This window comes from Necator americanus, chromosome X, assembly GCF_031761385.1.
Source record: "Necator americanus strain Aroian chromosome X, whole genome shotgun sequence".
Taxonomy (NCBI): domain Eukaryota; kingdom Metazoa; phylum Nematoda; class Chromadorea; order Rhabditida; family Ancylostomatidae; genus Necator; species Necator americanus.
The window spans coordinates 11,441,867-11,455,445 of record NC_087376.1 but is presented as its reverse complement, the minus strand read 5'-3'; the positions used below and the strand labels follow the sequence as shown (position 1 = coordinate 11,455,445).

General features: G+C 41.3%; 5 protein-coding genes across 8 annotated transcripts; 2 read left to right on the top strand and 3 right to left on the bottom strand.

Annotated features, from left to right (window-relative positions):
* Nucleotides 1-373: 373 nt before the first annotated feature.
* RB195_022403 (uncharacterized protein) lies at nt 374-2,136 on the top strand (the record flags this gene model as incomplete). Of its 3 annotated transcripts, XM_064209516.1 has the most annotated exons (2): nt 374-1,399; nt 1,450-2,136. In XM_064209516.1, the coding sequence occupies 2 exons, from the start codon at nt 374-376 to the stop codon at nt 2,134-2,136; spliced, it is 1,713 nt and encodes a 570-aa protein (XP_064065395.1). The 3 variants fall into 3 exon arrangements, with proteins under 3 accessions (XP_064065395.1, XP_064065397.1, XP_064065396.1); XM_064209515.1 differs by having other exon boundaries at nt 374-1,462; XM_064209514.1 differs by lacking the exon at nt 374-1,399 and having other exon boundaries at nt 1,570-2,136.
* Nucleotides 2,137-2,287: 151 nt separating this feature from the next.
* Nucleotides 2,288-6,859, top strand: RB195_022402 (uncharacterized protein; the record flags this gene model as incomplete). 2 transcript variants are annotated; one of them, XM_064209512.1, is made up of 4 exons in its annotated part: nt 2,288-2,641; nt 6,309-6,449; nt 6,573-6,711; nt 6,792-6,859. In XM_064209512.1, 4 exons carry the CDS (start codon nt 2,288-2,290, stop codon nt 6,857-6,859), a joined length of 702 nt encoding a protein of 233 aa, XP_064065393.1. The 2 variants fall into 2 exon arrangements, with proteins under 2 accessions (XP_064065393.1, XP_064065394.1); XM_064209513.1 differs by lacking the exons at nt 6,309-6,449; nt 6,573-6,711; nt 6,792-6,859 and having other exon boundaries at nt 2,288-2,665.
* Nucleotides 6,860-10,028: 3,169 nt separating this feature from the next.
* RB195_022401 (uncharacterized protein) lies at nt 10,029-10,280 on the bottom strand (the record flags this gene model as incomplete). The annotated part of the gene is made up of 1 exon (XM_064209511.1): nt 10,029-10,280. The coding sequence occupies one exon, from the start codon at nt 10,278-10,280 to the stop codon at nt 10,029-10,031; it is 252 nt and encodes an 83-aa protein (XP_064065392.1).
* A 742-nt stretch (nt 10,281-11,022) lies between these two features.
* RB195_022400 (uncharacterized protein) lies at nt 11,023-11,616 on the bottom strand (the record flags this gene model as incomplete). Its single annotated transcript, XM_064209510.1, has 1 exon — nt 11,023-11,616. The coding sequence occupies one exon, from the start codon at nt 11,614-11,616 to the stop codon at nt 11,023-11,025; it is 594 nt and encodes a 197-aa protein (XP_064065391.1).
* A 558-nt stretch (nt 11,617-12,174) lies between these two features.
* Nucleotides 12,175-12,732, bottom strand: RB195_022399 (uncharacterized protein; the record flags this gene model as incomplete). The annotated part of the gene is made up of 1 exon (XM_064209509.1): nt 12,175-12,732. One exon carries the CDS (start codon nt 12,730-12,732, stop codon nt 12,175-12,177), a length of 558 nt encoding a protein of 185 aa, XP_064065390.1.
* Between the last annotated feature and the right edge of the window lie 847 nt (nt 12,733-13,579).

Here is a 13,579-nt window from a genome sequence, read left to right as displayed (position 1 = left end):
GACACGTCTCACTGCGTTCTCGAATTTAGCTACACATACATATACATATGCATATACATATACATATACGTATACATATACATACATATACATATACATACATACATACATACATGTACATATACATATACATACATATACATATACATATACATATACATGGAGCCGCGTATACGAGTTTGATTGCTACCTGCACGTGGTGGCCCTGCTTTAACTAAACGCAATCAGGCGTTCGAGTGTACGTATTGGGAACGTACGAGCTATATAACCTGCACTGTTATATGGCGAAAGTTTCCCATACACTGCAAAAAGGTGCTGTCGTCCAGCACACCGCCAAAGTCCATAACCTGAAGGTCAACTGCCTGAAGGGAGCATGGAATCTTTGGCAACAGCCATTCGTTTCGTCACGCTGAACTGCCGAACACTATCGAGTGAACTCCAACAAGCCGCTCTGTCCAGACTTCTGCGATATCTCTGTGTGCCTTTTGCTGCACTGCAGGAAACACGCATGAGAGATCGGCCCGTCATCAGCATAGAAAATTACACCAGGACCAGGAAGAAGCTTAGCGATGCGGATTCCTTCACAAAGCGCATACAGCACGCTGCAGGGGAAACGCTCCCGGTTCTATTGCCGCGGAAGAAGTTTGCCTTTGCATCTGCGGAAACAAAATCCACATACAATTCTGTATGTGTCGCGCGCAGCGCTGGTGACTTCAACCAGGAAAAGCGTCTTAGAAGGAAGCTGCGTCGTCAACTGCAACAAGATCGCGATAACGAGTGGACGTCGAGAGCAATGGAGTTTGAGAAGGCGTGGGAGGACAGGAACCCGCGGAAGGCCTACGCTCTACTAAAACAGTATAGTGGCAAAATGAAAAGATGTTCCCCTGTCCTCAACACTGCCAATGGGGTAGCTGTCGGTGAAGCAACCCTTCCAATTTGGAAGGAACACTTCAAGACCTTGCTGAACAGGCTAGCACCGTCAGCTCCTGAACTCGAACACGTTCATAGACCGACATATACGGTTAACGAGGAGCCACCGACCGAGTCGGAGGTCCTGGTCTGTATTCAGAAAATGAAGAATGGAAAATCTGGTGGAGACGACGGGATTAGCGCAGAAATACTAAATCTTCCTCCGTCTGGGATTCGTGAGATGACAAAGATCATCCGTTTAATGTGGATAAACGAAAGGATACCTGATTGGTGGAGACACGCTATCATAATTCTCCTCCACAAGAAGTTATCCGTCACGGACCCCAGGAATTATCGAGGAATCTCTTTGCTGCGTGTTATGTACAAGGTACTGGAACGCATTATCCTGGACCGACTCATTAAACATCGCGAAGAAACAACGCGCGACGAGCAAGCTGGTCTTCGTCCTGGCCGATCTACGATTGACCAGGTGCTCATCGTCAGGAGAGTGAATTATGATCGAATTAGCGGTATTCGAAGCCAATGCAACTAGCGTTTCTGGACTTTGAAGCCGCGTTCGACTCTTCTCACCGAGGCCGTCTTCTCAACGCGCTGAGCGCCGATGGAGTATCAGGAAAGTTCGTTCGCTTGTTTGATGACATGAATCAACGAACAACTGCTGCAGTTCGAACACCAGCCAGATGTACAACACCGTTCGAAGTGGTAACTGGAGTAAGACAAGGGGCAGTGGCAGGACCTTTCCTGTTCAATTTCGCAGTCGACGACATTATGCAAAGAATAGTCGACCAGTGTCCTGCCAACATTGTCTTAGCACCATCTGGGTGCCCCTTGACTGACCTCGAGTACGCCGACGATGTTGTTATATTCGCGGAAAGCAGTACGAAACTTCAACATGTTGTTAACCTTGTATCGAAGCTGGCTGCAGCCTATGGACTACGCCTACGCCCTGATAAATGCAAGCAGATGTGGATCTCTTCGAGATCACGAACGGGAATCAGGGTGGACGGACAACCGATAGAACTCGTCGATGAGTTCTTTTACCTAGGCTGTACGCTGAAGAACAATGGCAGCTACGAGAGAGATGTTCAGCAAAGATGCGCTAAGGCCACTTTTGCATTTAACTCCTTAACGAAATGCCTGTGGTCGACCCCATCACCAAAGAAGTCAAGCTGCGAGTTTACCTATCCGCAATTCGCTCCATCATGATGTACGGATTGGAGACTTGGGCAGCACCATCAACGGTTATGGAGAGGCTTGATTACACGGAACGAAAGCTGCTTAGACGGTTACTTGGCTACTTTAGGCCTAGGGTATGCCAGAATGAAGAACTTTAGAAATTGATGTGGTATACCGGCGGATGACACGTGGAAAACATCAACATCTTGCACCGCCATCGAAAGTGGCTAAAGTAAATCGTCTTCGCTTCTTTGGTCATATATTAAGGAGACCGGCAGATCGCCTTGTCCAACGAGTTCTGAGGAGTTCGTCTGGTTCGAGCTGGAAGAAGTCACCTGGCCGAAAACGGAAGTTCTGGACTGAGGTGGTGAAAAAGGACCTGAGGACACTCGGCGTGGATAGGCGGTTCAGGCGAGACGTAAGGTTTCGCATAATATGGAATAGCAACGAATGGATTGATTCTGTGCAAGCTCTCGCAGAAGATCGAGAAGGTTGGGCAGAGCTGTGTTCAAGGACGGCACACCTCGGTGAAAATGTGGGTAATCTCGTCAGGCGATGACGTTAGCCCGCCGATTAAGTCAAGTAAGTCATACATATACATGTACATGTACATATAAATATACATATACATATACATATACATATACATATACATATACATATACATATACATATACATATACATATACATATACATATACATATACATACATATACATATACATATACATATACATACATACATATACATATACATACATACATATACATATACATGTACATATACATATACATATACATATACATACATATACATACATATACATATACATATACATATACATATACATATACATATACATATACATACATATACATATACATATACATATACATATACATATACATATACATATACATACATACATATACATATACATATACATATACATATACATATACACATACATACATATACATACACATATACATACACATGCATACATATACATATACATATACATATACATATACATATACATATACATATACATATACATATACGTACATACATACATGCGACAGAAATCTATGGGAGGGGGACTTCAGAAGGATTTTTTTTCAGAACTTACATGCTTGACCCTGGGTTCCATCTAAAAAGGCTCGTAATAACAGAAAACAACTAATGCTCTTTCTCCAATCTTTTATTCGAGTATCACAAAATTATATGTGAGGCTGAAGTATTGAACATGGGTTCGTTAATATTGCTTATGCCTTGAAACAGTCATTTCTTTTTGTATCACAGATATGTTCGCCCCGTAGTGATTCCTTCAAGTAAATTCTAATTATCGATGTCTTTTCAAACCTGCAAAACTTACGCTGCTGAAAGCTCTTCGTTCAACTTACAGCAGGTTCTCTTCCAATTAGGCCGCCCGCAGAGCCTCCAAACCGCGCGGCTCTGAACTCTGTGGGCAGTCTAAACAGTACTACGTCTGGAATTAGTCATTTTCGTTTTGTGGCTATTCTGCTGCACATGCTATTATTATTTTAAAATTTTAATTTAGTTTTTATTGGTTATTTTATTTTTAGTTTTTATTGTGGTTTATTGCCTACCGAATGTTTCACGCCTTAGCTCTAAAATGGGAAAATCACCTTCAACTTAGACGAAAACAATTACAAACTGTATAACTTCAGGACAGCAACGACATCAGTCAAATGAAACTGTCTTAGGTAGATGTATTGCAGTGAGTAGATGAGCTGTTAAGAAACGCGATCAGTAATCGCAGGATGCGGCAAATGTAACTCTCCCATTTCAAACGGGAATTGAAGAAAAAAATGCTACGAAGTACTCCAAAAACTTTTTATTTCCCAAATTTAGATGTGACTTCTTAATGTTAGATTTTAAAAATCATATCACTGAGATGGTGGTCTTGACGGCTGATACACATTTGCAGTTGTTCATGGAAGTTTCCCATTACTCCCACTAACATGTCGGGCGAACTCCATTTTTTTCTTCGATGGACTCCTTTAGTTGGTCCAAGGATGATGTTTAAAAATCTTGTCCTCGAGTCATTCCCACAGAAAAAAGTCGCAGAGACTTGAATCAGGTGAGCGTAGTGGCCTCGTAATTGCCTTACTCAAAGAGACACTCTAACCAGGAACATCTGTTTTTTGGGTGTTCTGACATATTTGGAACGTCCAGGTGGTTTCCTCTTCAGTAGATCGTGTTGTCCATACTCATCGAACTCACAACAAAGTCGTTTTTTGGTCTGGAACACTTCCTCTGGCGGTTGGTGAAAAGGCTCAGTAGATTTTCGAACATGCTCCGATCATGCATACCTTGCGCAATTAGCGATGAAGTTTATCCTGTGGACATTCACAGTTGTTGTTACCTAAATGCCTGAGTCAGACACATCCACTTTGATGGAAGTTTTCAAGAAAAAATATTGCGAAGTAACATGATCTCAGATTTGAACAAGAAGCAAAAGAATTGTTTTTAACTTTTTGTTAGAGGCAGTCATCGATATCCTGTAAATACTGAGCTTCTTGTAGCCTAATTTGTCTCTATATCAAACACTATGAACAATGTTCGTACTGTGAAACAGATGAGGAAAAATGGTTCATTTGAATAGAACTTTGAACTCGTTTAAATAGAACTTCTAAACTTCCTGAGGATAACGTCCAGACAAAGTCGCTCATTCTCTTTTATCGGACTACCACACTATTTACTAGTTAATATGTATGTGTTTGGTTCCGTAACTTCGACAATTATCACTATGTACTTTTTTATTTCTTTATATCTGTGTAGTTCTCTGCATTTCTACAGCCAGGAGAGCATCTAAGATGGTCTTATTTATCTTATGAGCGACTGGAGCGTGGCCTCGTCAAGGGATGTTTGTCTCCCAGGACATAACCATCGAATACAAGATGTTCCAGAGGCATGCGCGAAAAGTCTCTTTACCATTCTCCCACTTTCGTTATCACGTAAAGCTATCCGCGTGCTAAATGTCTTCTGCGTGGCACTTACGGATTCGCCATTTTTGAAAAATTTACCACTGCAAAGCCTCGGTACTCACCTATACACGACTCACCTGTGCAATCGGGACAACTGAGAACTTCATTTTTTTTTACCTTATCTAACGGAGCGAACTGCATCCCTCTACTTGGCTTGAGGATCCCCCAGTGATTTTTTGAGATGTTATTATTTAGTTGTTTCCACTGCACCCTTTATAAACCAAGGCGTATAGAGACTTTCTCCTCTGAGTCGATTGAGTCACTGCATGCTCAAAATTGTTTTCGGTTTTGTCCACCGCATGAGAATTCTCCAGATAACCTCGCGACCAATCAGATAGGATCTTTCTCGTGAGAAGAAGTGATGAAATAGTAATGGTACCTCTTTCTTTTTGTTCAGATTCACGCACAGCTCAACCTTCACTGTGCGGCAGAGTCACATCGCCATATCGTCACGATCTTGTCTGCCACGTCCTTCTCTTTCAACTAAATTTGGCCTGTGACACAACCTTCACTGATCTCGATAATCTCTTTATTTTTATTTTAACCATTCCCATTCCATCACAGAACGGTAGAGGCTGAATTCTGTGTCATACAAAGTTTATTTGCTCATGTCATGTGTGTTGCGTTGTTACGTAGCATACCTAATAAATGACCACTCAAAATAATATTACGATTTATTGTTTGTATCCATCAACTTAGGGCGGGTGTGGCGCAGTCGGTCAGAGGTCCGTTGTAGCCACACCGTCGAGGGTTCGAAACTGCTCTAGTGCAAACCAAGCCTTTCATCCCTCCGAGGTCGATAAATTGGTACCAGACTTGTCTGGGAGGATAAAAACACTGACTTGATCTTCGGCTGGCCCCCGCAAGTAGTTGTATAGGCCAACACGCGTTCCAAAACCTCACCGATTACGAATTCCAGTAAAACGCGTTGGCGCATCCCAAGTGAATTGATACGCCAGTGACTTTTTACTTTATCCATCAACTTCTCTTACATATGCTCTTGACAATTTACTTATATCGTTCTCGTGTCATCTGTCAGCCGGTAAATCGTGAAGAGAGAGAAAGATTGTCGGAATAGGTATTAGTTTAGGATAAAAAGGAACAGGTGAGACTGAAGTGTAGCGCTAGTCGAGTATTTAATTCTTCATTGATGTGACAAGCCACCAATTCTTATTCATCCTGTGCAGGTAGGTGTATCTTCTTCTTCTCATGCTGATATTTCGACAATTTATAACGGCCAGTTTGCAACTGGTGCACTACAAATTCGCCTTGTAACCCTTGCACTTAACATTTCCCTCAACAACAAGTGTGGATCTCCAAAAGGGCATGTTAGTGGTTCCTGGAAATTTTAACCTTTCGGAATTATGATTGTGAAAAAGAGTGCAGTTTCTCTCTGATATTGCTGAAGACATCACTTCTAAATTTTCAACTTCTCATCCTATCATGTTCAGAACAATCGGGTGGAAATACTGAAAGGAGTCCTAAAACCGAGCTATGATCTCTCTACATTGTCGACAACAACTGAGGATCTTTCTTTGAGCGATATGCGACAACTAGCGATCAGAATCCAAGTAGAAGCGAGGATGAGAGGTTATATATGATACAGATAGATATTATTTAATATTAAACAGCGTTTGAAATAGTATCTGCTATTTTAAACGCTGCTATAGACAGATACCATCTAGTCTTGTGTACTGAAGTTACTATCTACTCTTTTGAACCTTTGGCTAGATCATGAACATGCGAGTGAAATGCACAAATATAGACTGTTCGTTTAGAATACAGTCTATATTTTGGAAAGAGGCTGTATTTAGACCTGATAAGGCTCACTTAAAGGCATCACCCCACGAATCTGAGGTGGTGCTGATTTCAGGTGGAGTATCCGTACACAGGATGGGAGACCACGGAGAGGGGGGTGATTCCGTCCATTTCTTCCTAATTGCCGTAAAAAACGGCCCGGAAGATACGACTTCATTCGTTTTGGCGCACCATTTTGTACATGAGGTTCGATTGGAGCGCGCCAGTCTTGTGCGACGCCGCATCTTCCGGGCCGTTTTTTTTTACGGCAATTAGCAAGAAATGGACGGAATCACCTCCCTCTCCGTAGTCTCCCATCCCGTATACGAATGCTCCACCTGAAATCTGCACCACCTCAGATCCGTGGGGTGATGCCTTTAATGTAGCGGTAGATAAGCTACGCACTGTTGACCACTTAAAATGACAAATATTACACATGCAAAACAGGTTAACACCATTTCATTGCATTATTGATACGTAATAAATCTGTTATACAGTAGCCACTTCATTTCTTCGCCAGAAAATGAGAAAAGTAGATCCAGTAGTCTTTTCTTTCTATGCGCTTGACTATTTTCGCTCCATATTATTAGATATGGACATCAGTGGACTCGTAAGGACAACATCTATCTAGCTTGTTATTTACTTGAAAATGCCCCAACAGCACTCACTTGCTAATTTAACAGCGTCTACAAATTAGTGGATTTAGCTTGCGGATAATTTCGCCTTGAAAATATCTGATTTTTGGTGCGCACACAATGCAAGAAAAGTGACGTGATAACTACATATTCGTAAAGCAAGTGTTATCGCAAAAATTTTGGTACAGCATTCATTTGCATATTTGAGAATTCCAAAGTCTCTGGAAAATACTTGGTTTTCTCGTTGAAAACATGACACCCAAATTCTGCTCAAAAACCTTACAAATCACTGCAGAATTTGGCATTTCCGCTAAGTTCTGAAGACTTCTGAGCCAAAAAATCATGCTATATAATTACGCTCTTAGTTCGTGTGTGTATCACTAAAATACTCCGTAATGCTGCAAAACTCTACACCGAGGAAGAACCGAATCATCACCACGCACCTGATAGGACTCTATCACTGGACCGTTTTCGAGGCCAGAATATTGTGTGGTGTGGTGTGGTGTGGTGTGGTGTGTGTGTGATGTGTGTGTAGTGTGTAACGAAATTCCAGAAAACAGCAAGACAAGTCCAACGCCGTCAGATTGGTGCGCCGGCGCCGGTAAAATGGGATGGAACGGGTCCCACGGCGTCAAATTGGTGTACTTGCGCCGCAAAGCTGTAAAATGGTGTGGAAGGAGTCCCACGGCCTGGCATTGCGCCGGCATTCAAAGCGATAAATTGGGTTGGGATGGGTCCAGTTGCAAGTAATTGGAATCTCGTTGTGCAGTAGTATCGCGCAAGGAAATGAGACGTTGTGAACCTTTTCATAGCCTTGGCCACTGCTCGTGTTGCGTTTCACCTCTATGACTCCTACGCGTATCTATTTCCTTGCCTCAGTTTAGTAGCATCTTTTCTACATTTATTCTACATATACATATACACGTATATATATATATATATATATATATATATATATATATGTATGTATGTATGTATGTATGTATGTATGTATGTATGTATGTATGTATGTATGTATGTATGTATGTATGTATGTATGTATGTATGTATGTATGTATGTATGTATGTATGTATGTATGTATGTATGTATGTATGTATGTATGTATGTATGTATGTATGTATGTATGTATGTATGTATGTATGTATGTATGTATGTATGTATGTATGTATGTATGTATGTATGTATGTATGTATGTATGTATGTATGTATGTATGTATGTATGTATGTATGTATGTATGTATGTATGTATGTATGTATGTATGTATGTATGTATGTATGTATGTATGTATGTATGTATGTATGTATGTATGTATGTATGTATGTATGTATGTATGTATGTATGTATGTATGTATGTATGTATGTATGTATGTATGTATGTATGTATGTATGTATGTATGTATGTATGTATGTATGTATGTATGTATGTATGTATGTATGTATGTATGTATGTATGTATGTATGTATGTATGTATGTATGTATGTATGTATGTATGTATGTATGTATGTATGTATGTATGTATGTATGTATGTATGTATGTATGTATGTATGTATGTATGTATGTATGTATGTATGTATGTATGTATGTATGTATGTATGTATGTATGTATGTATGTATGTATGTATGTATGTATGTATGTATGTATGTATGTATGTATGTATGTATGTATGTATGTATGTATGTATGTATGTATGTATGTATGTATGTATGTATGTATGTATGTATGTATGTATGTATGTATGTATGTATGTATGTATGTATGTATGTATGTATGTATGTATGTATGTATGTATGTATGTATGTATGTATGTATGTATGTATGTATGTATGTATGTATGTATGTATGTATGTATGTATGTATGTATGTATGTATGTATGTATGTATGTATGTATGTATGTATGTATGTATGTATGTATGTATGTATGTATGTATGTATGTATGTATGTATGTATGTATGTATGTATGTATGTATGTATGTATGTATGTATGTATGTATGTATGTATGTATGTATGTATGTATGTATGTATGTATGTATGTATGTATGTATGTATGTATGTATGTATGTATGTATGTATGTATGTATGTATGTATGTATGTATGTATGTATGTATGTATGTATGTATGTATGTATGTATGTATGTATGTATGTATGTATGTATGTATGTATGTATGTATGTATACTTGTACATGTATACACATTTTCATATACATGTACATATATGTACATATATACATGTATGTATATGTACATGTATATGAACGTTCGGCTAGAGCCGGACTTCAGACTTTCTGTGGTGTTCGCTTCGCTCCCCTTCACTTATCAATGAAAATTAATAGTAGTGTATTATTATCTGAAATTAAATTTGTGCTTTTATAACAACGTTTTCTTCCTCTTTTTTTATTATAAATAAATAAATGATAATAAGTAAAGATTTCATAGTTTTCTTTCTAAACGAGTCAGTTCTGCCTTGATCACCTTGACTCCCGTTGATCTTCGAATTGGTCGAGCGGGCGCCAATAATTCTTCCATTTGTCCCGATCGCGTGCCAGAGTAGCCCAGTGGTTCCTCCTTTCGCGTCGGACACGAAGAGCATCACATTTTTGTTTCAAGGACATCGTGAAGAAATCTGACCATCGTGTCGGCGGTCTTCCTGTAGTGCGCTTAATATCGCGGGGAACCCAGTCGCTCACGGCTCTGGTCCAACGGTCGTCGTTAAAGCGCATCACGTGTCCGGCCCACCTTACTTTACTTTCCTTGGCAAACGCAGCGGCGTCTCTAATCTTCGATCATTGATGTAGGAGAGAACTTCGAATCCCGTCCCTCACTTGCGTGAAACGGGATACTCCTAACATCACTCTCTCAATTGCGCGTTCAATGACGTGGAGTGACGACGGCTTGAAATTGCGCGGCATGGTAGCCGGAAAGGAACTAAGTCAGTGTAATTGTTAATCTACACTTTGAAGAAAATTTTATACTCTATCAAACGATAGCTAGCACGTCCATTTTTGTCAGCTCTTAGCTGAGTGATGATCTCTAGAAGTCATCACTACCACATTGTCCCAGAACTTTCGACTCAACCTAATACAATGTATGGGAAGCTTACCATATAACAGTGCAGGTTATATAGCTCGTACGTTCCCAATGCGTATACTCAAGTCCCTCATTGCGTTAAGTAAAGACACTGTCATCACTTACAGCTAACAATCAGATATATATATATATATATAAGAAATATAAGAGATCTTACCTTCGGACAGGCGATCTTCTCGTTAATATCGCGTGGAACTCAGTCGCTCACGGCTCTGGTCCGACGATTGTCAAGCGCATCACGTGTCCTGACCACCTTATCTTACTTTTATTGGCAAACGCGGCGAAGCATAGGTCAAAGCAGGAAGTACGATGATGTTGAAGAGGTGAGCACGGAGCCGGGTGTTATTGATCTTCTTCACTACATCCTCGATGCTTTTATACGCTCCCCAAGCCGCTCGTTTTCTTCTGCCCAGCTTGGAGGTCAGGTCGTTCTTCATGTTCAATTCCCGACCTAGATAAACGTAGCTGGTGCATTCGGATATGTTCGTTCCGTTGAGCGTGAACGGGGCATCCGAGATCCATCCGTTCCGCATGAACATCGTCTTTTGTAGATTCAGCTGAAGACCGATGCATCCACATGTTTCGTCGAATTCGGTCAGCATTTCGTTCCGCTTGGCTGATGCTAGGTGTTATCAGTACAATGTCATCAGCAAAGCGCAAATGGTGTAGCTGCCGACCATCAACCTTCACTTCCATGGCGTCCCATTCCAACTTTCGCATTGCGTTCTCGAGGGTGGCTGTGAATATTTTGGGTGAGATTGTATCACCCTGTCGGACCCCTCTCTTCACGTCAATGACGATATTTTTGTAGAATGGCGAAATTCCGGTCGTGAAGTTACTGTACAACTCTCGAAGTACCTTTATGTGCTGAGTAGGGACGCCTTGGTTGTCCGAAGCTTCCACGACCGCTTCCGTCTCAACTGAGTCGAAAGCCTTCTTCAAGTCGATGAAGGTAAGACAGAGCGGCATCTTGTACTCTCGTGATACCTCGATGAGTTTTGAAACAGTGTGAATGTGGTCAATCGTACTGAATCCTTTTCGAAACCCTGCTTGCTCGCATGGCTGTCCTTCATCCAATACTTTTTCAGTCCTATTAAGGATTACTGTTGTAAAGAGCTTCTAGATGACGGACAGTAAGAAGATTGGGCGATAGTTGCCGATGTCATGTGGATCTCCCTTTTTATACATAACACGGTTCTGCTGGTCTTCCACTGTTTAGGAACCTTGCATTCCGACAGGTAACGTGTAAAGAGCCTCGCCAGGGTGTCGATGAGTACTAGCGGAAGGTTCTTCAGGTGTTCTGGTCTTATTCTGTCAGGACAGGGTGCCGTACGACTTCCTCCCGACATGACAGCATGTATATTTCGAACGGGAGAACCTCTGGAATGACATGTCCATCTTCCCTCAGATGGTGAGGAGGCAAGTGGACATGGCTGTCGAAGAGATCAGAGTAGAAGTCGTAAATGATTTTCTCCATCCCCCTTCTCGATGAAATGGCTGTTCCCTTTGGGTTCCGGTGAGCAGTAATCAAGAGAACTTGCGACTGGCGAAGTCTCGACGGGCATAGTGGATGCTTTTCCCCGTTTCTGCAGCTTCAGCCAACACTTCTGCTCTTCTTTCTTTAAGGTTTTCCTTTATCGCCTCTCTGCAAAGCCTTGCGAGCTCGGACGTGAGTTCTTGGTTCCGTGCGGCTCGTGCTGCTCCACGCTGGCGTATCAGCTCCAGAGTTTCAAGAGACGGGCGTCTCTTGGTGGTTTTAAAACTCTCAGCCTTCTTCGCACAGTCGTGAAGGTGTTCAACAAGCCGGTCATATTCCTCTTCGATGTCGTCCATTGCGGAATCTTCCCGAAAGCCGGCTAGCGTAGCGAAGAGATCCCAGTTGATGATAGTCCTGAGATTTCTCTCTCTGAACTTGGTGGCTTTCTCTGCTCTCCTTGTGAAGGAAAATCTTTCTCGGAGGAGGCGATGGTCCGATTCCGTATAGAACTTTGGTACAACAGCGACGTCCGTCAGGCAGAACTTTTTATTGACGATGATGTGGTCTATTTCATTACGGTACCCTCCACCGGGTGACTCCCACGTCATATATATACATACATGTGTATATATATATGCATATATATATATATATACATGTATGCATATATATACATATGTACGTATACATGTATATACATACATATAAATAAATATGCATATATATACACATACATATGTGCATATATGCATATATACATGTGTACATATATGCATGTATACATACATACACGATTACTGTCGTCCAATACATCCGGCGGTCAAGCTCCGTCCAATTCTATCCGATAGAGAATAGAAACGGGTCGTCGCCTAATGTAAAGTTCTACGTCTTCTCCGCTTTACCCGTTCACCTATAGCACTGCTGGACGTGTTGCTCCGTATCCTTTTTCAAATGTTGTTTTGCAAGTTTAATCGTGCACTCTTACTCGAAGTTGTTCGATGTACATTGTAAAACTAGAGGTACTCCGTGTACTGGGTCGATTTAATTATCCCTCCTTAAGGTCTTGTCGATTTTTGTGGGTCCGTGGGAACTTGCAAGACGGACCGACAATTCTGCGCTTTGTATAATAGTAGATTAGTTTGACTACTTATTTTTTTACACTTTGAAAGTTTTGAAATAGTGAAAGCTAGGACGCCTTTCTACTTGGGAGTTCACGTAAAATCTAAGTGGTTCTGGAAGTTTCGTAGTCAAAGGTATATAGGGGCGCCACGTCTCCGTTGTAATGCAGATAGATCGACGTTATCTCCGAGTGATCTTCAGTGGAAGCAACCCCATACTGCTCCTCAATTGGCCGCCTACATCAAGGAGGGATTGGGCAAGCGGACTACTCCCATGACGCCGTCAGCAACTGGTTCCGCCGCTCCCACGAGAGGAACTTCTCTTTCGAACTCTTCC